Source organism: Juglans regia, chromosome 9 (genome assembly GCF_001411555.2).
Source record: "Juglans regia cultivar Chandler chromosome 9, Walnut 2.0, whole genome shotgun sequence".
NCBI lineage: Eukaryota > Viridiplantae > Streptophyta > Magnoliopsida > Fagales > Juglandaceae > Juglans > Juglans regia.
This window is the reverse complement of record NC_049909.1, coordinates 5,251,242-5,279,015: the sequence shown is the minus strand read 5'-3', so window position 1 is coordinate 5,279,015 and position 27,774 is coordinate 5,251,242. Positions and strand designations below refer to the sequence as shown.

The 27,774-nt window shown below is 39.0% G+C and overlaps 1 protein-coding gene, 1 long non-coding RNA gene and 1 other non-coding gene across 5 annotated transcripts in view; 1 reads left to right on the top strand and 2 right to left on the bottom strand.

Annotated features, from left to right (window-relative positions):
* Positions 1-6,215: 6,215 nt before the first annotated feature.
* On the bottom strand, positions 6,216-6,322 carry LOC118349538. The gene has a single exon (XR_004802493.1). It is a non-coding gene; the product is annotated as a small nucleolar RNA R71 (small nucleolar RNA).
* A 6,670-nt stretch (positions 6,323-12,992) lies between these two features.
* On the bottom strand, positions 12,993-16,062 carry LOC108997342. The gene is made up of 3 exons (XR_004802385.1): positions 15,671-16,062; positions 14,398-14,433; positions 12,993-13,223 (listed from the first exon to the last, which is right to left on the bottom strand). It is a non-coding gene; the product is annotated as an uncharacterized LOC108997342 (long non-coding RNA).
* A 4,569-nt stretch (positions 16,063-20,631) lies between these two features.
* LOC108997327 (ubiquitin carboxyl-terminal hydrolase 25) overlaps positions 20,632-27,774 on the top strand; it is a 36,151-nt gene continuing 29,008 nt past the window's right edge. For 2 of the 3 annotated variants that reach the window (XR_001997144.2, XM_018973537.2), the window contains exons 1-4: positions 20,632-21,172; positions 21,252-21,729; positions 21,830-21,905; positions 22,004-22,096. Coding sequence is in view for 2 of the 3 variants with exons in the window: in XM_018973537.2 (XP_018829082.2) it covers positions 20,992-21,172; positions 21,252-21,729; positions 21,830-21,905; positions 22,004-22,096 (828 nt within the window). In the remaining variant the exon portion in view is untranslated. The remainder of the gene's footprint in view (positions 21,173-21,251; positions 21,730-21,829; positions 21,906-22,003; positions 22,097-27,774) is intronic. The other variant, XM_018973546.2, reaches the window with a different exon arrangement.

Below are 27,774 nucleotides of genomic sequence, written 5' to 3'. Positions count from 1 at the left end.
CTTGGCGAAGGACGCTAACGGTGGCATCGCTTTTACGTACGTGGAAAAGGAGGTTGGCGTCAAACTAGGAGGGGCTGCATGATGGTGATCTCTGGAGGCTAGATGCAGCGAGGATACAAGGCAGTTTCGAAGGTCTGGATGAAAGTGTAAAATTATACGTGTAACGCCCGTCCTTGTGGTGGGACTTTTTCTAAAATATTTTTATAAAAAGGATGACGGGAATTACCGTCCTGTTTAAAACTTTTCACTTGCATCCCCAGGGTGCGAGACTCTACGTTTATAAATAAAATGTGCTTTGATCATAAAAGAGGGTTACAGCGGAAAACATAAATCTTATAATAAAAAGGCCTCGTACGTTTAAAACTCGTGCCTAGACTTCCGTGCTCTTCTCCATGGGCCGTGTCCGTCCTGATCGTGCAGTTCCTGTGAGGGGGAGGGACATGCATAAAAACTAAAATGAGTCGAAGACTCGTAAGCATTACTTCATACGGTTAGAATATAACAACATAGGTTTTCATTCATGCATTCATCATTCGTACATACTATTACGTGCGTGCCTACGTGTCTTGTGTGCGTTCGTTTGAAAACGTCACTGGACGGGGCTTTTCTTTATTTTAAACGTGTCCCCCGTCAGTGCCTTCATTTCGTCAAGAGTCGCTGTACGGGGTTTTACTTTAAAAAGGGCTTTCTCGTCGTAAAACGATTCCCCCGTCAGTGCCTTCATTTCTTAAAGAGCCCGTGCTCTTGTGCTCTTGTGCATACATGTGCGTTCGTGCGTGCGTGCTTACGTCCATTCTTTCTTATCGCTTTCATAGGCCAGTACACACAATTACGCCCCGTGTGTTTGGGGTTAGCGGTCTTCCTTTGGACCCGGATTCCGCCCGTGGCCACGGGTTGGAACCCCTTTTTCATAGAGGGCAGCACTGGGTGCACTTCCAGCGCTACTTACCCGGCATTGCAATCTGCCCATTCATCGGTACCCTTTCGTTCATGTCATGTGGCCGTTACGTGTCTTCATACATTCATGCTTTCGTTTCTTTCTTTCTTTTTTTTCATTCGTTCGTTCTTTCCTTTAACAGTCCTTTCTTTTCGTGAGAAAACATTTCTTTTCGTGAGAAAATATCGTTTGGGGCGTAAGCCCGAAAATGGTCTTTCCGTTTTCTTTTTCAATTTCATTTCGGTTCTATCTTCTCTTTAACAAAGAACATACATGGGCTTAAGCGTTAGCTTCCGTGGCATCCTATAAGTGTCACCTTGAACGTCGTCAATCATGGCATCCGCGAGTATCACCTCGTGGTGCACATGAGAGCATCGGTTCGTAGGATTCACAAAAGCATCTGCTTTCATGCCTTTCATGCATCTTCATCAGTTTATGGATTTTTTTTTAGAAAATACATACAATAGATACAACGTATAGTCATCCATTCACATGCGTACAATTAATACTTTTGGGTGCATAAAAAGGGGCTGCCAATGAGGGGCCGTACATACTTATACTTTTGAACATTTAGCATTTTCTTTCTTAAAACGTCTTTAGTCTTTTCGTGAGCATTTTAAAGGAAAAGCGTTTCTTGTATCTTTGATAACTTTAGAAGAGTATGAACGTAACACTTACCTGGACTCCATGTTACTTGCATGTCATTCAGTCCATTCACGTGCTTGTCAGATGGCAACCTACATGCATACACATAACCTTAGCATCATTCTCTATCTAATGCATAAGTAACTTAAACTATAAATAGAACCACGCTATACTTAGAACACTCTCCTTCTATCCCGTGCACTTATGTGCCCTTCACTATGTTAGATCCTTCGGGGACCACTTATGGTCACCACAACTTCCAACTCAAAATCTTGTCTCGAGTGCTCATCCACTAAAGTGAACCCCTTATTCACCTTAGGATTAAGACATTAGGACATTCGTCTTACTCTTCTTGCAACCACATTCGACGCATGATTCCGACCGATGAAATCACACATCTCAATCCTAACGATGCATCCGTCACTATCTTCATGCATCTTGGCCCACACTAAATCCTCATTCCCATCCATAAAGACACATGGCTCTAAGCCAACTCTGAGGCTTAAGTACCGTGCAACTATGCTCATGACAGATTACCCATTACATATGGTGAATCCGTCCGGCACGTGTCTCTCACCATGTTACACAGGTACCTTACCCCTTTATCACCTAAGATCAACGTATATAACACGTTGATCACCTGCTCGTAGGGACAAGGGCCATACTCCAATACCAATCTTCTTTTAACCCGGCTAGCATGACTCTTCACGCTACCCGTCCCTTTTGACAGTTCATCCCAACACTTAACACGACAAGACTCCATTCATAACTACGTTTCATGTCACGTTATATAGCCCGAGATTGCTCCAGTGCTACACCGTGACCTTGTCGTGTTACCTAACATTCTATTACATCACTCCTGACTCATCACGAGTACGGTTCCTCACGTACTCCCGTCACATCGTGACATCTCGTCACGTTCCCGTTTCGCCATTTCTACACTTCAACACTTCACCCATCATAAGCATGACTTCCAATAACCACGTCACTTTGTGACGTTGCCCAGTCATGCTTCCGCTGCGTACTCTTATACTTGTTCCACTACTTTGCGCATATTCTTGGCCATAAGTCCATCACAGTGACACCTGTCACTTCAGACTACAAGCTACACCATAACTACTTCGGGACACTGTTTCACAGTTCTCGACGCTATCCATCACATTCCACGCCCATAAATCACATAACCATCCTTATCTCTACGACACGCCACACGGAGTGTCGCTGCTACGTGGAGTACACTCCACGTATACTCCCTTCATACACACCACGTTACCATTATGGCATACCTACCATATGGTACATCACTCCATCACAGGGACTACGTTCCACTCGTACTCCCTTTACATAAGCTCCATCACCACTATGGCCTACACGCCATATGGTGCATCCTCAATCATATGGAGTACATTCCACATGCACTCCATCCATACACACCATATCACCACTATGGCATACCCGCCATATGGTACATCATTACATCACATGGAGTACACTCCTCGTATACTCTCTTCATACACACTACGACACATCACCATTATGGCGTCCTTGCCATATGGTGAATCACCCATCATATGGAGTACATTTCACATGTGCTCCACATACATACGACATCACCAATATGGCATACACGCCATATGATGCATCGTCCACCACATAGAGTACATTCTACAGGTACTCCTCTTACATGCACTACGTCACTGAGTACACTCCACTTGTACTCGTCCCGTTCCACAATACGCCAGGAGGGTATATTTTACATATACTCTCCTTGTCTCGCATTACACCACACATAAAGTACACACAGCGTGTACTATTCCCATCCCATATGCCACATCACCATTATGGCATATCCGCCACATGGTGCATTACTCCACCACATAGAGTATACTTCACGTGTACTCCTCACATATACTATACCCCACACAGAGTACACCCATCGTGTACTCCCTTCATACACATCACGGCATGTCACCATCATGGCGTACCCGCCATATGGTGTATCTCACCATCACATGGAGTACATCCCACATGTACTCCTTACATATACAACACGCCACAGGCACACAGAGTACACTCAGTGCGCACTGTATCCATTCCACATACACCATGCCACCATTACAGCACATATTCCCAAATCACACTACACAGCACACTTCCTAATTACGCCTAACACATCACAGTACACTACACGGCACAATGCACCTCCAAACAATACAGATAAGCCCAACACTTCACTACTCAGAATGCCCAACACTTCATTACAATGCCACAACTCCCCAAATACTAACAGCACAGTCCACAACCTAGTCAACTAATCAATATCCAACATAATTAATAAGGGATAGAGGGTTATACCATCGACGGGATAACCCGTGCGTTGCTCGTTGACCGTCATAGCCGATGATGTCGGAAGAGTCGTACGTGGCGGCTAACTCACGTACGGTGACTATTTAGGCGTTTAGATAGCTAGGTGTGGTCTTGGAAAGGCTCGTGATAGCCTTGTGATGATGGTAAAGAGCATAACATGGCAGATCTAGCCATGTACAGTGGCGGTCAATCACACGCAGTGATTACCCATCACATAAAGTGATGGTTTAGACCTAGGGCTTGGCTAAATGAGGTGTGGTGAATCTCGTGGTGGCGTCGAGGTGGCGCCACGGTGGCTCACAGTGGCAGATCTGGCCATTCAATGGAGGACAAGCCGTGGGAGAGTGAGAGAGAGTGTGCTCTCGTGGGTGGCAGATCGGGGCCGTGGGAGGTTGGGTTGGCTTGGTGGCGGCCTGAGGAGGCTGGACATCGCGGTCATCAGCCATGGGTGGCGGTGCACGGTGGTGCACGGCGTGCAACCCATGCGTGCGTGAGTGAGGAGCCGTGAGGTGGAGGAGGGGGTTTCTAGCCATGGGTCACATGGAGGAGCTCGGGGAAAGGGAGAGGAGGTCCATGGCGTCGCATGGTGGTCGTGGGTGGCCGCGTTCGGCGGCGCACGGTGGGAAATGGGCTAGAGACCCATTTCGGGTACTTGCCGTGGAAGGAGGGGGAGGATTGCTTCATAGGGGCTGGCTTTGGTGGAGGATGATGGCCGGTGGGAGAGGAGCTCGCCGTGGGAGCGGTGGAGCCATTGGGCGGCGCACGGCGGCGCTACGTGCACTAAGCCCATACGGGCTGTGCAGTCCCGAAATGGAGAAAGGGAGAGCGTGAGGGGGAGAGGTCGGCATGGATGGACTCGCCGGAGGGAGAGCAAGCCGTTGGTGCCGGCGGTGTGGCCTGGCGACGCATGGCGGCGCCGGGCTGTGCGTTGGAAGGCTTCGGCGTGGAGGGGATGCGTACCTCGTACTCCGAATGAGAGAGGGAGGAGAGAGAGAGTTACGGGGAAATGGGAGGGAAAGAGGGGGGTCTGGGTATTTAACCCAGTCCTTCCGTCTGGGGGTCTACACAACGATCTAACGACGAATAATTTATTTGAACTAACATTTAGCACTTTAAGGTAAATTATTTTAAACTAACTTCTTCATCATTAATAGAATGATGAAGTCTCACTTAACATATTTAAAGGGTTAAACCATTTATTTAATAAAAGTTCTCAACATAATTTAAATATCATAATATCTTAAATAATTGAAATCATTTTAATAATAATATTAAAATGATTTCCGGCAATTGTAATATTTTTGGAGCTCTTCAATAATATTATGATTGTCGTATTTAAGATCAAATATTAATTCAATAGTGATGAAAATACTCCTTATAAATATTTCCAGCATATTTAAAACACCGGGCGTGCCCTAGAAGTCACACGATATCTTTCGAGACACGCTATCATGGTTCGACACGCATAACGTGACTCGCAGTCGGTAGTGAGAAAGGCAGATGATCACATAATCTCTGCCATTAGGGTTTGCTTACGTCATCAAGACGAAACATACGTCAGAAGAGAGAAGCGTACGTAAGAAGAATGAGCTGGGTATTACAATACGGGTGCTAAGAAAAACCCTAGAGAAAGAAATGAGATAGACGTGCACCGTGTAGTGTCGTGCGTGGGAGAAAAAAAAAAAGAAATGGAAAAGAAAAAAAAGAAAAGAAAATAAAACAATAACAATTAAAGTTCAACAATAAAATTATTCATTAAAGCAAAATACAAATTTAAAAACAAACATTAAATAAAATCACCAAAGCACATCAAAATAAATTTCACAACTTAAAAATTATAAAATAAATCCAACGAGAAAAAAATCGATAAATTTTTAAAACAAGAAAAATAATATTTAAATTAATTAAAAAAAACTTCCACATAAAATAAATAAATATGCTAAAATAGGGGTATTACAAGACCAGCTATACAAGCCAATTACTTCGAGATCAAGCCGGCTATCATTCAAATGATTCAACAAACCGTCCAGTTTGGGGGGCTGTCACAAGAGGATCCTAATGCCCATATTGCAAATTTCCTAGAAAATTATGATACTTTTGAATACAACGGAGTGACAAATGATGCGATTCAATTGAGACTTTTTCTTTTCTCATTTATGAAAAAACCAAAAGGTTGGTTGAACTCTTTGCCACCCGGCATCATCACCACCAGGGAGGGATTAGCATAAAAATTCTTAACAAAATATTTTCCTCTGATAAGACAGCGAAATTAAGGAATGATATTACTACCTTCACCCAATTTAAGGGTGAATCATTATATGAGGCGTGGGAGAGATACAAGGATTTATTGCGCAATTGTCCACATCACGACCTCACAGCCTGGCTTCAAGTACAGATATTATACAATGGTTTGGGACCCACAAATCACTCTATGGTTGATGCGGCCGCGGGAGGAGCATTAATGAGTGAGACCCATGAAGCTGCATATGAACTTCTGGAAGAATTGGCATCCAACAACTATCAAGGGTTTGCACTCTGTTTCCCCCCATTAGCGTCGCAGATGGCAAATCTATCACAACAACCAGGTAAGATGAACGCTAATGCTATTCAAACTAATGTTGTTTGTGATCATTGTGCAGGAAATCATTCAAGTGTAGATTGCCAAGTGGAGAATCCTTTTGCCCAACCGAGTTGTGAACAAGCCCATTACGTTTCAAATTTCCAACGTCAAAACAATCCTTATTCAAACACGTTCAATCCCGGATGGAGAAATCACCCTAAGTTTTCATGGAGCAATAATCAAGTGCCAGCTAGACCACCTCAATAGTTTCCACAGCAAGAGAAGAAACTGACACTTGATGATATGTTTATGTATTACATGCAAAAGACCGATATAGTAATCCAAAACAACTCGGCTTCAATCCGCAATCTTGAGGCGCAAATCAGTGAGCTCTCAAACATGCTTACCAAAAGGACGGTAGAGACTTTACTGAGCAAAATTGTGACCAATCTAAAGGAACATGTAAAAGCCATAACATTGAGAAGTGGGCGAACATATGACTAGCCGCAAACAGTAAATATCGAGCAAGATGTAGAAGCTGTCGAAAATGTGGAGTCTGAGATGAAGGAAGCCGAGTCCGAGGTGAAAGAAGCATAGCAGGATACAACCAACTAGCAAGCTGAAAAGACTAAGGAGAATAAAGGGGTTGCAAAACCCAAGAAATCTAGGGAGTTTATATCTGAAACTTATTCTTCTTCAATTTATGATCCACCAATTTCTTTTCTGCAGAGATTAAGAAAAAATAAGATTCATAATCAGTTCTCTAAATTTATGAGTATATTTAAGCAATTGCATATTAATATTCCTATCTTTGAAACTTTGGAGAAAATGCCTAAATATGCAAAATTTTTGAATGATATATTATCAAACAAACAGAAGTGGGAAGAGCATGAGTTGTAATGCTGACTGAGGAGAGTAGTGTAATTTTACAAAAGAAGCTGCCACCTAAGTTGAAAGATCTGGGAAGTTTAACGATCCCTTGCACTATAGGAAATTCCTATTTTGATAAAACTTTATGCGACTTAGGAGCAAGTATTAATCTAATATCTCTCTCTGTTTTCAGGAAACTAGGTCTTAAAAAAGCAAAGCAGACCACCATCTCTCTACAGTTAGCGGTGAAAGTTGATACCCGAGAGGACTCATAGAGGACGTACTGGTGAAAGTTGAAAAGTTCATCTTCCTGGCCGACTTCATTGTGCTTGATATGGAGAAGGATAAAGAGATCCCTTTGATACTGGGCCGACCTTTCCATGCGACGGGGAGAACCTTAATTGATGTCTAGTAAGGGAAACTCATTTTGAGGGTCAGCGATAAGCAAGTCACTTTTGATGTGTTTAAATCTATGGAATTCCCTTCCGAGTTACATTATTGTTTTCAAATAAGCAATCGAGGCACAGTCAAGGCCGACGAGACTTATGGAGCTGAATTCCCAAAGCTACCACTAGACGGTGCATGGCGGCACAGCAATGTGAAGCCCATTTGGGTTGTGCACTGCCGAGGGAGAGGAAGAGAGAGCGTGAGAGAGGGAGACCGATGTAGGGAGGCCGCCGAAGTGAGGTGGTGCCGGCGATGGCGGAGGTGAGGCTCACCGGCACACGGCGGCGCCAGGCTGTGGGGTGGAGCAATTCGGGCATGGGGGTGTCGTGCAGTGCAAGCCGCGAGGGAGAGGGAGGAGAGAGAGAGAGGGCTAGGGAAAAAGTGAGGGAGAAGGAAGAGGGGCTGGGGTTTTATTCTAAAACCCAACGTCTGGGGATCTACAAAACGATCTAACGATGGAGAATTAAAACACTAATTTGAAAATGCATAAATATTAACTTAATTAAAAGCACTTAGAGGAATTAAGATAGAATATTATTTAAACTAACTTTAGTTTATAATATAATATTCTTTCATCATTAATAAATGATGAAGTCTTATTTAATATCTTCAAAAGAATAAAACCATTTAATTAACTTAAAATCTTATTCAATAGACTTAATCATTAAAGTGACCATATGGGTGCTACACAGGTCCTCTTGAGCCGTGTGTCCCTGCCGATTACTGCATCACATCACAGGTTTCTATACCAGCTGTGAGTGCGTTAATATGTACTCCACAGTTGTTGTGGCCCCACGTATTCTACGAGTCACAATTGCTGTGTCTCACGTAGTGTATGCTCCACAGTTGTTGTGGCCCCATACTTCATGCTCCACAGTTGTTGTGGCCCCATGACTTATTTGTTTGTGCCACACTTACTGTGGACACACGTAACATAATGTGTGGCACCATCGGCGTTAGTGCCTGACGCGCTCCGGTGACCAGCTAATTAGGCCCCATTCGCAACCTGCTGACTGTACTTCGTCAACCCAGGAAATTTCACACCTATTTAGATACTCCAGCGTGAATAAAGAAGTTCCACTAGGATATTACCCCATCTTAGCACTTAGGGTCGTGATTGACATGAATAACTTAACTGGCATACATGACATTTCGTAACGTGACGTGACATAAAAGACAAAAGTCTTGACGTAGCATAACGTGACATGAACGTAATATGACAGACATGACATACTTCAAGACATAAATGTAACAGAGTACATTTCATAACATGGCATACATGTAACATGCAATATTTCGTAACATGTCATACCATATAACAAACAACATTTCTTAACATGGTGTAACATGTGATAGTGAATATTACGTGACATGAAATACATGTAACAGATGGCATACTTAACTTAACATGACATATTTGCAATGTATAGGAATACGTGACAGAATATCTTGTGTAACAGATGAATAATTCATGACAGAATAAATTCTGTGTAACAGATAAATATGTAATGACTTAGCATGGCACATATGATAACATGCATACATACAATTTAGTTCCCTTACTTTTCACTTATATACATTAAACTGATAGTAAGTTAAAAGCTAACTTACCTCGATCGTCGCGTTCTACTAGAATAAAGCACGAAACACGAGGAACTGTAAAAGGGTATTCTAAAAGTTAGAAATTAATTACTAACAATTAGAAATGTGAAAAGAGACAACTTAGAGTAAAATTACCATTTTACCCTCTACATGTGGGCAAATGACCATTTACCCCTAACTTAACGATTTGACATCCTAATTCCAAAAATTACCAAAATTTACATTCTTCATGTAAATTTTGTTCCAAACTCAAATATCAACTCAGAAAAATTTAAAACCAATCACAACTATGAAAAATTCACTATGGTCGAAACTTACATAGATCATTTCTCTTGATTTTGGTTGCAATTTCTTCCATATTCAAAACTCATGATTAAACCAAAATTTTGTAACAAGGATCTTCCTATCCTAAGTTTAAAAACACCCTTAAAAATATCCATTAAGAAAAAACTAATTATCAACACCAAACTTTTTTGTAAAAAGATCCAAACTTTTTAACAAAAAGTAAACCCTTAAATCACAAGTTTTGACCTTAATAAAAACATCTCCAAAAATTCCAAAAAATCAAATCTTACTTCTAACATATTCATAACATCATCCTAAGATCAACCATGCTTTAAATCATCAAACAAAACTCACCATAAATCACAAAATAACACTTGGAGTTTTTGGTTTTAAACTTAGTCCAAAACAGAAACTGTTTTTCCCAACTAACTTTGATCAATCTCTTGATCCATGGCTTAGAAACATGTGATCTTCAAACTAACACATCACATGGTTTACAAATGTGTCCTAAAGAAGATCCAGCTATCAAACTTAAAATCACATGGCTAAAATTTAATAAAACACGGATCTAACTCACAAACATCAAATTTTAGGCCTAACCGAAATCCTCTTGCATAGAAAATCATATATTTAAAACTAATACTAAATATCTTCGAAATAACATCCTAACATGTATATAAGAGGCTTAGGATCATCATATAAAAATATCAAAGCCTTTGGAATAAGATCAAACCACGAAATATTCCAACTTTCACAAAACAGAAACTGTTTTTCCACTTCCAGTTTTCAAGTTTCTAACTCTAAGAAAATCTAATATCAAAAGCTTTATTCATGCAAAAAAAACTTAATGAACATTCATAAACATATGTTAACAACACTCCATAAAATTTTCGGACCAAGATATATCCATTAGCTTGGTCAAAACTTCCAAAACATAACATACTCTCTAGTTTTACGCCCGGAATGATCTTTCCATGGTTAAAAATACTTTTGACCAATCAAATGAGCATGGAATGAGACTAATAAGATATCCACGGAAACTAGACTCAAATACGAACAACTTTTATGAAGGAGTCATGATGAGATAATACTTACAAAGGATCGAAAATAGCCATGCAAAAAGACCCAGAAATCTGCCCGAGAGAGCTCTTTTGGGTTTCTCTCTAAGAACGGGGGAAAGAAGTGATAAAATGGAATGAAAAGTGCCTTGCACGACTATAGACTCCTGGAGGGGGAATTTTTGGGCTAGAATGACCCTTGATTGGAGGTGGCTATGTGACATAAAGTGGAGAATAGTGAGGGGCAAAGACTGCCTGCAGCAGCTGTGAAAGATGGAGGTTGATGGAGTGGATTTCTCCTTCACATCAAGGCACTATTGGGTGCAGCCAATGGCAGTGGGTGGTCTGCCTTGTGGGGGAGGAAACTTCTCCAAGAAATTTTGCCAAGGTGGCCAATTTCGTGGGCCTTGGTGGGCCCCACCAATTGGGCTTCAATTTGGGGTTTAAAGGGGGTTTGGTTAGAGTTTGAGATGCTATCAAGCCTAAAATCAATTTTTTCTTGGCCCAATCAAATTCCCAAGGTTTAAAAGGTTGAATAATGATTTCATAACAAGAATTTGATTAATTAATAGCATGTGGAAGTGATTTAATCAAGTGATTAAACACAATGCTAGAAATCGGATTAAAAAGGGTTTGGAGGCCAACTTTAGGGTTTGGGAAAACCATTTAGGGTTTTGGTTTCAACCAAACTTTTGGGGTTTCAATTGGATTCCAACCATTTAGGGTTTTGCTAGGGTTGAAACCCTCTTTGGTCTGGCACAATTTGGTTGAACAGATGAAACACAGCTTTGCTTAGGTGGCATGATGTCACACCTTGACTTCCTTCACAAATCCATCTAATGGTTCCTCTTTGTACCAAGTCTCTAATATTATTCATTATGCGTGGCTAAGATCTTACCAAGTGTCCAAATAAAATTCCTCCAACCTAATTTGGACATTTCACACTGTGATTTTGAAAACACTGCAATGGGTGCGCTTATTGAGGTTACTATTCACTCCAAAAAAATACATAATAAACTTAGTACTAAAAAATTCTAAATATTCATATTAACTTATAGTGAAAATCGTTTACCGAAATTCAACCCCGAAGTGCCCCTAAAAATAATTTCACAATTTCCAATAGACGTTTCGTCCGGAATTATGAAAAATGGTTATTGCGCCATAAAATTCTAAATAATCCACTGAGTCTAATGGCGCAGACCATAATGCATTCTGACACTTGTAACTATCTCAAATAATTAAACTCACAAATCTAGCACCATAGTGAGTGATAACACTGATTATGACGACAGACTAAAACCTGAGCGATTGGTCGATTCGTAAAAACTTATGGGTTTTTCACGAGATTCCTAAAGTCAATAGAAATTCCACCAATGAATTTCTAGCGGGCTGTTACAATCTTAGTTTTAGTTTTAGTCTTTGATTTTTGAGTTTTTAGTTTTGAGTTTTAGAGAGTTTAAGTTTAGGTTTCAATAGTTAAGAATTTATTATTTGAGTTTCCTTCAAGGAGACAAATATGGGGGAGTAGAGGCGAAAGTTGCATGCTTCATCAACAGACCCTTCTCATCAATCTCCTACATGTGTGCATGAGTGCCAAGTGGCATGTGAGGAGTGTGTGAGTAAGTGCATGGCTGCCGAACCCTTCTCTTCCCTAGGAGATCTTCTTTTCACCATACCTTTTGACAAGCATGTGATTGGTCCTTTTTTACACAAAGAACCATGCCCTAGCTGTCCACCTCAAGTGCTCTTATAAAAAAAATATTATTCTAAAAGCCCTTAGGCGTGTAGCCTCCTTCCAACCTTGATCTTGCTCTTTCCCAAGAAAACTTTTTACCTACCTCTTATGCATGCATGACATATGGCAAAAAACTACTTCCCTTTCTCCTTGTTGCCGTCCATGGCCTCTTGGCCTTCCTTAAGTTCTACTTTTCCTTAATCTCATCATTTCCTTCTAGAACCTCTTTCCTATAGTGACGTGTCAAAAAGTTTTCTCCCATAAACAAAGATCTTCATGCATGCGTGACACATGACAAAAAGTGGTAGATCTTCCTATGGTAAGCGTGTAAGCCAAACCCTAGTTCATTCTCAACTCTCTTCCCTTATTTCCATATAGATTCATCAAGTCCTATACATAGTGTCACAACCCCGTCCCAGGAAGGACGAAATCCTGACTTACATGACTGTTCTTTTCTTTCTTTTTCTAATAACATGCGATCGGCATGGACATGACACACGTGCACTCTAAATTTTTCATTTAATAAAAGGGAACACCTAATGGACATTCTATTCAAACATTCATCCATAAGAGACTCTCAGAGTCCATCCCAAATTAAAATATCTATACATAACATAACCCATCATTCGTAACATAATTGTCCTCGTTAGGGAAGGTCCTAAGCGTTTGCCTCTCCCTCTGCAGTAATGCCTTTCTCCCTAGCCTTTTCATCATTACCTGGATGTTTAAAACATTTAGCACAAAAAATGAGTCGAATATTCAGTAAGTAGTACACCATGCAATAAACATACTAGGCATCTATTCTTTTCTTTTGAAACATACATACATAAACATTTTCGCTATTCTTGACAATGCTTTCATGCATAATAGTTTAAGTAATAAGTCATACTTTCATGCATAAACATTTCATTGCTTTCATGCATAAACATTTTTTAGCTTTCATGCATAAACATTTCTTAGAAATAACTTTACTTTACGTTTCACTTTCTTTGGCCGGTACACACTATTACGCCCCGTGTGTTGGGGTTAGCGGTCTTCCTTCAGACCTGGATTCCGCCCGTGACCACAGGTTGGGAATCCCTTTTCAGTCAGGGGGCAGCACTGGGTGCACTACCAGTACTACTTACCCGGCATTGCAATCTGCCCATTCCTTTGGTACCTTTTTCATTCATATGGCCGTTATATAGTTTCATATATTAAAGCATTCATTCATTCAGTCATTTCTTACATTCATTCATGTCAGTCCTTTTCATCATTTAACAGTTCATTAATGAAAAACGTCATTTTAGAACATGAACTTAACATCATCTTTTCATTTAACAGTGCATTCATGAAGAAACATCATTTTAAAGCATGAACTTAACATCATTTTTCATGACATTCATTAAGCGTCAGTTCATAGGGACAATTTAACATCAGTGTATAGGGACATCTTAAAACGCTTTCTTTGCATTATTTAAAACATGAGTTCATAGGGACATTTTAAAACGTTTTCTTCGCATCATTTAGAGCATCTCATAAAGCATAAGGCATAAGATGTTCATCTCCTTCCCTTTTTGCAATCAAAACATTTTCATCATCTTTCTTACTCCAATGCACATGCATTTTTATGAAAAAGATATATTTTCATACTATACTACATATAAGAATAATCAGTAAATTTATTGAGAGCATGTATGAAAATCTCATTACTTAGAACTTACGTGCATGCATTACCTTATACATACACACAATTATAATCGATAGGGTGCTTAACAAGGGCTATCAAGGAATGGCTTGTACATACTATATTCATTTACTTTTTTCTTTAGAAGAACATTTGCAATAAGAAAGAGAGACATTCTTTTCATAAAGAGAACTTGGTGTAAGAAGTATGGTCATAACTACTTACCTCTATGCTCCTCGATACTTTCATTCATCAATATTCCTATTCCAATAAATAATATAAGTGTGTTAATACTCGTATCATATTCTTTAGCCCTCCCTTTAAAAGGGAAAGCTACGAAATTACAATCTAATGTCATTTCTATGCTTAACATTAACCCAATTGACTACTCTTCACCTCAATTTATAAGAGAAATAACTTAAGTATTAAGACATGCTAGCTATCCATGGAAATACTATTTTAAAAGCTTACATGAAAAGTAGTTAATAACTTATAGGCTTCGAGCAAGGTTTCTTTGGCTCAAACTCGCTTTGGGTTATGGTCATTAGGAGATAAAAATCTAGAATTCTCGATAATGAGCTTTAAAATAGATTTAGGCAATTCAAGTAGGCTAAACAAGCTTAGGGAACATGCCCTTTAATCAACTTTTAGTCCCTCATTATAAAAAGGTTAGCTCATCAATATTTTGGACTATTGAGTTAGGTAGAATTTAACCAAACGAGGAGGGACAACATGCATGACATGGACTTAGAAATGCTTGGACAACTTTGCATATCATAATACCTCATGCACAATTAATCCCTTATATCTAAACTAATAAAGCTATAACCTATTCACATAAGCAATATATTAATTATTTTAGATAAAACCCCCCATTAAAATTAAAGTAGTATAAAATATAACAAAGTTACCCATTAAGAAACTTTAAAACCTTTAAACACTTAAACTTATGATTTACTCACTTAATACTTTTAAAAGCAAGATATAAAATTATAAGACCAAACAAAACCTTTAAATCAAACCTCTAGCATCCTAAAATAGATTACCAACCAAATCTCAACACAAGGCACATGATACCAACTAAAATCACTATAATCATCTCCTATGATTAAACCAAATTTAATAACAAAATGGCATTTTCGAAATATAGGAAAATACATAGAAAAACAACTATAATACCATCCGGTTTGGGCCAAAAAGAGGGCATACATATTTATTTACAATATAAGAAATTAACTACATCAAAACATAAGCTAAAACAACATAGTAAGCTTCCAAATCACACTAAAATCAAATGAGTCAAATTAGGATTTTACATTAAGCTCTTAGCCCCTTTCAAGAGGCAAGATAGAGGACCAAATAGTGGTAAACCCTTGTGGAAGAAGAGCAACACAATATCACTGTTTTAAACCCAAAACCGAAACATCATGGGTAAGAAATGGTGAAATTTGAAACCCACATGTAAATCATACTAGGGAATAATTTAAAAGTCTATTACCTTCAATATTTCACCATTTAGAAGATGAAATCAAATTTTAGTTCCAAGGTTTAAGGAAAAACCCGAAAATGAGTAGGGAGGGAGTATACTCGTATGGCTTGAAGAGGATGAGAGAAAATATTTTTCTTCTTCCCTTGCTATGGAGTCACAAGGCTTGAAGGTGATAAGATGAACTTACTTTCTTGAAGATGGAAAGAGAAGAGGAAGGAAATAGGTGAAGGTTGGCTATGGCTTGCTTGGAGAGGGAGATGAAGTTTTCCATTTTCCTTGGGTGTAGATCGACTGGTAAGTGGGAAGAAAGGAAATTGATTTTCAACTCTTACCTTTTGGTGTTGCTTTGGACGATAGGTGTGAGGTAAAGTCAATTCAATAGCTTCCTTGGGAAGCTTATGAGTCAAAGGCTTAATGGCTTTTCTTAGAAGCCTTATACGGGTGAAAGGGTGGGGGAAACTTTTGCCTTGGTCAAAGCTTATCATCTAAGCTTGGAAGATTGATGGTGGAGATGAATCCACCTCAAGAATGCTTTTTACCAACCAATCCAATGGTAGAGATTAATTGGGCCATTTTCTAAATAAATAAAATTGAAGAACTTAAGGAAAAATATTTCAAAGTCTTAAAAATAATACCCTTGATTTATTTTAATAAACCAGATTTTAAAATAAAACATACTCATATTAAAATAAAATAATTGGAAGTAATAAAAATTTTTATTTCAAAATATTTAACTTAAAGAATTAATAAAATGACGTAAGGACCTACGTAGTAGGACTCGGGTATTACACATAGCCTCATTGGACGACAAATATCATGCAAAACCTCAAGTAGGGCGTGAGCCCTAATTCCATTGAGCTTCAAAATCCTAATTTCCTACAATGGCCTAAACTCTTATGGCTTGTAAAAGAAAAAAAATGTTTTACACAAGAGCCTAGAAAATTTTGGTCATCACAATCATCACAGTTTCTCATATGCATTGTGAGTACCTGTTGATGACCGTAGTTCAACTCATGTTAAAACTATGGCCCCTCTTGGATAGTGAGATGAGTCATTCGTTCTTATCTCAACCTTCTGTATCCTCCATTATTATTAAGACTCACTGGCATCTATTCTTCCCTATTAAGTATGAAATTCAGCACCTGACTAATCCCTAAAAATTACTTGATGCCTTTCTCTTGTCAGATTGGCATTACATTCCACAAAATATTAAGAAAACGTAGCATTTTTTTGAATTTATATTAGTAGACACAGATTCAATTTTTCTTTCTGAAATCATTTGTTCTCTTCAAACTCAACATTTTCTACTTGCATTTGTAATTATTGTCTTTCATAAAGTTACCATTAAACAAGTCCTTACTCTGAAATAATGAGAAAAAAATCCTTATTTGATAAGAAAATTTTCTCATTTTTATGACCCGCCATATTATGATTATTACAATTACCAGTAGGTATTGACAAAAGTGTTTTTAAAACAAAACAAAAATTTGCATCATTCATGGTTCATCCATTTTGACAAATTACAAGAGATCAAGAAACTCTCGTGATGGTTTTGACTATAGTGGAATTATTATGGACCTGAATATTTTATTCTTCATATCTCTCTCTAAGAAAGTTTTAAGATTTTCTCATCACAAAATGATTATCCACATGCATTTAAACATTATCTTCCATTTCTTCTTTTCTTCCTCAAAACAAAATTAAACTAGATTATGAAATAAGAATATGTTATCAAATTTCACCCCTCTTTCAATACCATTATGTTTTTAGCCTGCTTAATCTCTATCAAATGGTAGAAAAAATATAATTATAATCACGTTGTAAAAGATTTTCAAAGATTACCAAAACTCTTGAAATTCTAGTTTAGTGGAGTAGATTTTAGGCCCAATTAGCATCCATTAGTAGCAGAAAAGATTTGAAAAAATTAACTGAGACAATGTTACAAGTCTCAGACATCGATGATGAAGAAAACTCACCTCCACATCAAGTTAGATTATCTTTCTCACAATAGACCACCTCATCATTAGCACAACATGTCTCTCATTCTTAGGCTAACTCATCCCTTCATCCTATTCATCTAATGGATTCTCAAGATCCATTCGATCTGGATCTTTCAGAGTACGACCCCCATATTATGATGTGATTGCAATAAAACAAGTTAGAAAGAAGCATTATTGGTGCTGTAACACCCCGTATTTTAGTGTATTTTTATTGAATGATTATTTTTATGTTATTCAAAAAATTATTCTTTTGTTTTAAAATTACTGGATTTTAATTGGGTTATTTTTAGGATTTTTAATTTGGTGAAAATTATCTTTATGTGCTTTCTTAATATTTATTTATTGTTATGTATTTAAATTGCTTTTAATATTTAAATTAATTACTGTGAGATTTAATTATTTCAATTTGACTTTACCATTACGTTTAAATTATTTTATTTAATTTGTGGTTTTAAAATCATTTCCGTTGGATCATTTTCGTAACCCAAGTTATGAGGATTGGACCTCATTTCTTTTTCCCTCTTTTTCTTTCCTCTCCTTTTCTTTTCCTTCTTTTTCTTTTTCTCCTTATTTCCTTCTGTCTTCTTTCTTTCCCGCGCGACCCAACTCTCTCCTCTCTCCCGTGCGACTTCGGCCTCCACCCAACCCGCCGCCGTGAGCCGGCGGTGACTCTCACCGCCCATCCCCTCGTGTTCCCCTCCCGCCGGTCGTCCTACCCCACCAACCCCACCTCCGTTCGTGCCACCGATAGCCCCCGCGAGACCCACGAAGCCGCGGCACTCTTTCCGCCGTTGCGCCGCCGTCGCACCGCCATTGGCCACCATCTTCCTACCACTTCATCCCCGACCTCTTGGCAACCCTTTGGACCCAACCCCAGCTCCGATCCGTCACCGGTGAAGCCCCACCAAGTCCATTTCCGATTTGTACATTTTTGGCCTTAAACCACCATTTGCGCCGTCATCCACGGCAAACCACCACCACCATTGGCTTCACCGACCTCTCTAGGCCCTACCCTACCATTTTGGGATCTTCGTTTGTCTCCGTTGAAAAGTGGGTATTTGTGACCCACGGCCACAGTGTATTTTACACTGTGGTGTTGCTCAGACGTCGCCTTTTTCAGCTTCGTGATCCTCCGGAAATTATCATATAGCGCTGTAAGTATTTCTCCAAAGAATTCTCATGAATTTTATGTATTTTTGCACTAACCCATTTCACTGTATTTTTTGCCGAACTGAGTGCCGGACTGAGTCCGAGGAGTACGGGGGTCGGATGGATTTGTGATTGGAGTTGTTGGTTTGATTGGATTGGATTGGATTGGTTATTGGTTATTGGTTATTGATGGATTTTGGATTGGTTGGTTCATGTGCATTTCATTATTTCATGCATGTTCATGTTTGTAAAGGAAAACTGGGTTTTCGTGTATTGCATTCATGTTCATGTGTTTATGAAAACTGGGTTTTCATGTGAATGATTTGTTGGGTGCGTGTGTATCACGAACCCCAAGCCGAGATGGGGCATTATCTCGGTGGAGCTCCTCTGGTTACTCGGGAGCGGAATAAACTGAGTAACGTCCCCTGGATTGTCGCTGGGCGACAATGGGATCGGACGAGAGATTCGTGCCGACTCCGTGGTCCTTCTGCTGGCGGGGACTAGAGGATGTCTGGCCATGTACGCGCTGGGCGCGGAACTGGGCATCGCTACGAAGCCAGGACGTGCGGATGGTCCCTAGGGGAGGCCATGGTGCATAGGGTATTGACGGATTAAATGGACTATTTTCTGGGAAAATAGTGTGAGTTGGATTTTGTGTAAATCATTTTCTGGGAAAATGTTTTACGGATTATTTTTGGGCCAAATGGGATTTTGGCGTGTGTTGATAAATTAATCATTTTCGGGGAAAATGATATTTTGAGGAAAATGCATATTTCTTCATATGCATGCATGTTGGTGGTATTAATGCATTTTATATTCCTGAGTATATTTTTTGGGTTATACTTACCTGCGGTACCATTCTGTGGTAACGCAGATTTTGATGCAGTTGAGGAGGAGGAGGGTGAGCCTGAGGAGACGGCTCCGCCCGAGGAGTGATCTGGGATCACTAGCTTGTTATTTATTTTACCCTTTGTATTTTTGGGACATGTGTTAACTTTATTTTGGATGACTGTATAACTGTTTTTAAAACTTTACTGATGTTTACTTGTATTTAAATTCTGGTACTTAGTTGACTAATCCGCTGCGTTGTTTTTGTACACCGTTGCATGTACACACACTGGCATTTCGTTGGGATGTGTGACCGTGTTGTCATCATCCCGGCGTCTCGATTCCCGTGTTTTCTCTACATGGGGGTCAGAGGCGCCACAGGTGCCACTTATCTATTATACGCCGACGCATGAAGATAAACAACTTTAGGCGTTCGTTATCAAATTATTGTTTGACTCGACTCAGAAGTATTATTGATGCCACTCATCCATTATCTGCCAACACACGAGGAAAAATAACTTTGGACGTTTATTATCATATTATTGTATATAAAGTTACTTTTTAGTATCTACAAAATGAAGTTTGTAAACAAAGAAGACATTCAAAAAAATCTCAAATGAAGCTCTTTCCTTCTCTCAATCCTAATTTCCGAAAAATTTCTTTATAAAAATTATTTCATATCTTTTACCTCAAATCTTATGAGAATTAATCTCTTTATAAGTATTATGTTTTCAATGAAATCAAGTTTATCAATTATGATTTCCATATTTCATAATTGTTATATAGTGTATATAGTCGGTTATACCACATTATCATTATTATTATTAATCTAGATATTATATTATTATCCTGGTTTATACGTTATTAATATCAATGATATTGAAATTGTTATATTTTATAATAATAAAAAGATTCATAAATAATTTTTTTTTTTATAAAATAATAATAAAATAGATAAAGAGGTAATAATTAAGTACCGTACCAGCCCAAAAGGCAGGAGAGGGGGAAAGATGACAGGTGAATTATGAACCCTCGCAAAATCTGAGTGAGAGGGAGCGATTTGGATTTTGGGGGTTTTGCAAGCACGGTGGCGCTTCTTCTTCTCTGAGATATTCTTCCCCTTTCCCTCGAGTTTTCCTTTTGAAAACGTACTGTACCCGGGGGTTACGAGGGAGTCCAATTCATTTATCTCATTCGATTTGATTGGATTTGCTTTCTTATAAGGCACCCGAGAAGACAGACAGGGAGAGCCATGCAATTGTGGTGGTCCTGGTGGCGTTGGGGTACTTGTACTTTAGAGACGAAACCGTCCGATGCGTCACAGGAAACGGAGGTGGGAGGTGGTCTTCTTTGATGGCCTTGCAATTGCAAATGACTTGGCAGCCGAGTTTACTCAGTCAGAAGCGCAAGAACGGCCCCCCTATAGGGCTCAAGAACCTCGGCAACTCCTGCTATCTCAACAGCGTCCTCCAGTGCCTCACCTACACCCCTCCCCTCGCTAATTTCTGTCTCAAATGCCAGCACTCCTCTCTCTGTATGCACTACTTTCTTCTTTTCCTCCTTTTGCCCTAATTTCATGGCCTTCTTCTTTATTCGTCTCAATTTTCGCGCAGGTGATTTGACGCGCGACTGTCCGTTTTGCATTCTGGAGAAGCGGATTGTGCGCTCTCTGAGCGTGGATCAAACCCCTGACGCGCCCTTGAAGATCCAGAGCTGTCTCCGGATTTTTGCCGAGCACTTCCGGTGCGGCCGACAGGAGGACGCGCACGAGTTCCTGCGCTATGTGATCGACGCCTGCCACAACACATGCCTCCGCTTGAAGAAGCTGCAGCTGCGGCGTTCCAACTCAAAGGGAGGCGAGCAAAGTACTTCCACTGCGACTGGTGCTACAACTACGGTAGTGAAAGAGATCTTTGGGGGTGCGTTGCAGAGCCAGGTGAAGTGTCTTTCTTGTGGCAACGAGTCGAATAAGGATGATGAGATAATGGATATTAGTCTTGATGTTTTGCTTAGTAATTCACTTAAAGAGGCATTACATAAGTTCTTTCAACCCGAGGTTTTGGATGACAACAATAAGTACAAGTGCGACAAGTAAGTCACTCCTCCAAAATTCAAATGGCGATTTCCTTTGTTTGTGACCTATCAAAAAATATTGTTATCATTATCGTTGAAGGAACTTATGCTTGTTTAGATGTAAGAAACTGGTGGTAGCAAGGAAGCAAATGTCTGTACTTCAAGCCCCCAACGTCCTTGTAATCCAGCTCAAGGTGGGTCTATTTTAAAAAAATGGATTAAAATAGTAGCTTGGTAACAATAGGTTTCATTGCTTTCTAGTGAAACTGACGCTGATGGATTTTGCTGGCAGAGATTTGAGGGCATACTTGGTGCTAAGATTGATAAGGCCATTGCATTTGAAGAGGTTTTGGTGCTTTCCAGTTTCATGTGTAAGGCAAGCCGGGTATGTTTTAGTTCTATTTTTAATGAAGTTCATCCAGATGCCAAATGGTTGCTAAAATCGTAATTTTTTCTTAGTCATTAGATTATAAGTTTTCCTGTATGCTTGGGCTTTTGCCTACTCTTTTGATCAATAAAAACTTGTTTACCGATAAAAAAAAAGTTATTAGATTCTAAGTTTGATAATATCTGCACAAACTGACACACAGTGAACTGATTGAATTTTCCAAGGCGTAGAAGATATATATCATCATTCATGGGCTTTGATAAAAGTTATTGAATTTTCCAAGGTGTAGAAGATATATATCATCATTCACGGGCTTTGATAAGAATTACAACCTAGCCAATTGGAAAAATAACAGTGAGAAAACTTCATGATGCTCTTTTCTTCCTTGTTAAAAAAAGGAAATTTTGCGAAGCTGCAAGCCATAAGAGATATGTCATCACATTGATCATGTAACAACCACTTCCATTAAGAATAGGATGCCTCATATCATTCATGCCCTAGTGCAAATATCGAAGAATTCTGTAAACCCAAAACCAAAAAAAATCTTTATCAATGTCTCTACAAGATAAGATAAAGAACCAAATTATTGTTAAAAACCAAAATAGCGTACTAAAAATAACGTCTACTTGCTGCAAGCACTTTAAATGGTCTCTCTAGGGAATGACTTCAACTCTAGATTCTGCGGTCTATACAAATTATCTTTGATTGTATTCAAGTAGTTTAAACAGAAAAATAAAATGATAATTGAATACACAATATGTAAATATGTCATTAATTAAATAGAGTTTTAAGTATGTTGGCTATTAAAAGGACCCCAACCGCATTCATGTGACCAACGAGTTGAGTCGCTTCGGCATCCAGGGGTGATCTCTTAGGATATGAACATCACTTGTTAAACTCTAGTGTGCTCGAGTGAGCTTATCCCTGTGGACCATACAATATGGTTGCACTCGCCTTTTAGCTCTGGAGCCATTGCACATTATATCATGTGACAAAAAACTTTAAAAACATGTCTTTAATCCCGTTAAACAAATCCCGAAGACTGTACAAATGCAACATGTCTTTAATCTTGTTAAATCTTGGACCCATGCAATGTATCCCATCACACGGATCATGTAGATAATCGGCTTTTCACCAATGGGGTGTCACCACAAGACATTGTTTGCACCTAAGGGTTCGAACCTTAGACCTGGAGGGAGCAAACCACTAAGATCAAAGCCCTTACCACTTGAGCCAATCCCAAGGGGTTACATTTCATGCATTTATACATCATCTTTCTTTCCTTTTTGTTCTTTCCATTTTCATAGCAATGGTAAATTTATATCACTTTTAATGCCCCTCTTTCATTGGGCAATGACTTGAAATAGTGTGGCTTCTATTGTTTATATGGTTCGAGATTTTGTTAGCTTTCTCTCCCCTTGTCTCTCTCTCACACAAACATAGATGCTTCAAACTCAATACCTTCCTCATCGGACTCCTTCTCTTTCCTCACAATGTTAGAGTGATCTATCGCTAATGGGTTTTTACAAGTGGTTACACATTGAAGCTAATGTATTGAGTTAATGAAAGTTGTAACACCCCCTTCCCAATAGGCTTGGGAATGCTACTAACTTAAACATCATGTGAGCCGGATATGACTACTAACAACATTCCATAAACATAAAAACAATCCCAAATTTGATTAATAAAAATCATGGGCAGCACTTCATGAAAAACCCTATTCTGCGGATGTTCATTTTTATTATTTTTGATAAGTAAGAACTTTTATTGAATGAAATTAGGCGAAACTCATGTACACATGAAGTATGCAAAAGAAGCACCTAATTATATTCTAGAAACCTGAAAAGAAAACAAAAACTCGTGAGCTTTCCCTCCCTTAAGAACAATAGCCGAAACCACTGCAGCAAAAATGTCTAATAAAATGTCTTCCAAAAATATTAAACGAATAAACTGAATAAAATTTATGTCATAAAAACAATTTTATTCTAGAAAGTCTAAAACTAAATCAACTGCTCCTTCTAATCCTGGCCTGCCTACTCGTGTTCATCATCCTCATCTGGGTGGTTAAAAAAATATGAAAAACTAAACATAAGAAACATAAGATTTTCATAAAAACTTTCTTACTTAAAAAAAAAAAGGTTTTCATAAAAACTTTCATGCTGAGAGCTTAAAACCATGACTGTACATACTGATGCTTATGCTATGCATGGTTTGATTTATCTGAATCAACTGACTGATTTGACTAGCCAACACACTTAACCCTGTATGTGAGGTTGTGCACCGGCCCCACGTCCCTTGGCAGCTAGGAGAGTCGTTGATAGTATTCTGGCATACTATGGTGGACCACGCTTGAGTCGTCCGTGGCTTGCACATCCACCCTGAAACTGAACTGCATTTGTACCATGCATCTGAATGACCATTTGATTAATTGATATGATCTTATTTTGCACTTGAACTTAAGATAGCTTACTTGCCTTATGCACATGAGATGCATGACATAATACATACAGAATTATAATTTCTAAATCTGAATATGATGCGGAATGACATGATCGTATTCTATGTTGGATGACATTTTTTGCATATGACATGAGTGGTACATAAAAATGGCTGTTAAAGAACTGGTGCTAATACTAATTTATATAAACTGAACTGTGATGATCCTAATTTGTGATAAAATTACTTACCTCTTAGCATTGCTTTCTGAATCTCACTTCGTAGCTCGTCACCTATACGAAGTATTAATGTCACTAAATTTGTCTAGGAAAACGTGTCCTACTATCCCACTTAATTAAATTCATATCGTAGAAAATATTCTGTTTATCATGAAAATCAATGAATATTGATGTCTTAGATTATTTAAAATATTAATAGCATATTTTTACTTCCAAGATATAACTTAGTATAATACTTGGGATATAAGTCATAAAAAAAACCTAAATTCTTAAAATAGATTTCATTTCTTAACATAATTATTCAATCTTATAAGAAATCTAATAAATATTAATATCATTTAAATATTCTTAACATATTCCTTAATTTCTTTTTAAAGTATAACAAAATAATTTTATTAAAATCTGACTAAATAGACAAAAAGAAATATTAACTAAAATAATGGGCTCAAGAGTATACTTTAAAATACATTTCAAATTCTTTAAACATTTTCTTATAAAAATGAGCCTATAGCTAATATATTTATTTAAGTAAAAACTCTGGCTTAATTATCAGCCCAACCTAACTTGAAATAAAATGACGTAATAATCTCCATAATTAACATATAGTTAAGTGTAAGGTTATAAATGTAATTACACTTGAAACAATCCTACGGGAAGGGATTAAAACGGGCATAAAAGTAATCTTATTTAACACCTGCAGAAAATTGAAAACCTAAAAACACAACTTATAATTTGTAGAGAAACAAAGGTATTGGGAAAGTGGGAGAGAGGCGTGCGTTTACATGGGACGAAACTAACCGAGGGAAGGCGATGACGACAACTTTGGAGTGTCTAGAAGTGGTCGACGACGTGACTAGGTTCCTCTGGTCAGGGTGGTGTGACGCCAAGAGAGGGAGAGAGAGTTCTGTCAAAGCTTACCGAGGGGGAGAGAGAAGGGTGGTGACGACCGTGGCTTACTGGGATGGAATGGGTGCGACGGGGTTGTGCTGGTTGGTGTGTTTTGTGGCTGAGGTGGTTCGGTCTTCCTTGAGGTGGCGTCGGCGTGTTCTAGGCAGTCGTGTCGCCGTGGGTGATGGATGGTGCCATGTGGGTGCGTGGGTTTGGTTTCCGTGGTAGTTCACTGCAGAGGGAGGAGCGGCTTGGACGGACAGGTGGTGCAAGGACAACCTTGCAATTTAGCTGTGGAAGTGGAGAGGTTGTGAGGTTTGTTGTGTGTGGAAGAAACGACATGGAGGAGCTCTCGGTGGGCCTACGGTTTCTCTGTTTTTCGGTGGTTGCTCGATGGTGGTTTGCAAGGGCTGTGAAGGAGGAAGGGGTGGTGGGTGGTTTGTGCGTCTGCCATAAGCTGTGACCATGGGGGAAAGGTGTGGGTTGTTTGGTTCGATGATGATGGTTCTTGGTGCACTGTCGTGTGTGTGTTGTGCGGTGTCCTCGTGGTTGAGCTACGATGAGGGTGGGTTGTGAAAGTGAAGGGTGCTATGCGTGAATGAGGTCCAGCTTCTCCAGATTTGTTTGTGTTTATTTCTGGGAGTCTAGGATGAGTTTTATAAATGGAGGCGGATGGAGATATCGTGAGTGATAAGGAAATTGGACAAGTTGGAGTTGGGAGTTGGTTTCCCATCAGGAAATTTATTCAACTAGGAGATATACATTGAGGCTTACGGGTGGAGATAGGAAGAAACAAGGCTTTATAAAAACAAAAGAACTCTAGTGGATATTGCAAAATTCGAAGGGTCATACAACAATATGATAATAATCCTATTAAAATTAACAAAGTAAAATCTGATAAAATAATAATAATAGTAATAATAATAATAATAATAATAATAGAATATTTATAGTTATATGAAAAATACATAAAACTTATCTTATGGTCTAATCTTAGGATCGGGTTGTTACACATCCCCTTCCCTAGGGTCAGGAATGTAATGTATATACGTAACTAAAGCCAGGCAAGAGACTTGCATAATTTAACAAAAACATTGTTCATCTCAAAAGAAATTTTTTTTTTAGATAAGTAAAAAATATTATATATAAAAGGAGAAATCAAGTACACTGAGGAGTGATTTTGATTTAGAGATGAGTTGAGATGGGTTGAGATAGTTTGTGAATATTAGAATAAAAGTTGAATTATTTATTATATTTTATGTGAAAATTTGGGAAAGTTATTTTGAGATTTGAAAAATTTGAATTGTTTATTATATTTCGTGTGGGAATTTGAGAAAGTTGTAATGATAAGATAAGATGAATTGATGTGAGTTGAGATGGGTTACGAATACAAATGAGGCCTGAATGTATACAAGAAAACTCTTTGCCCAAAATGACCCAAAAAGCCTCTAATGACCCAAAAAGCTCGTGAAAAGAACAACCCAAAATACACCAGACCGGTCCCCAACTCTTGTTTCTCGTAGAACTAAAACTCTACCCAAACACCCAACCCCCAACTGTTGATTCCCCCGTCTTCACAATGACCTCCCTTTAGACTTCCCTCTAGTCGAGCTATCACCCTTAGCATCATAGTTGATTGCCCAAGAAAGACGCTGTAACTCCCTGCTTTTCTTGAAACTTTTGGTTTCAAGTGGCTTGCCTCAATCGCAACGATTAGTTCATTGAATTGTTCTTCACATCCTCCATGTGAAATTTTCACAAACTGCTGAATCTTGTTAACTTTAGACAGAATTCAGTCCGCTATTGGTGGAAGAGACATCAAGGGAGCAACGTTATCCTCAGACACAGTATCCAATTGCACTTCCGACTCTAGACATTCATCTACATGAGGCACCAACACCAAACCCTTTGGTTCTGCAGCAACTCTATTAGTTCGCTCCAATGGTATCATGGTCCCCATTGGAGATTCTGGGGTGACGGCAAGTCCCTTCACCTCTGGGGTTCCTACATCTCCTTCAGACCTTGGCACACTATTTTCCTTCAACTCTGACAGGGAGCTTCGGAGACCAAGGGTGTAGTACCGACTATCTGTCTATCCTGTGTTACATGAGG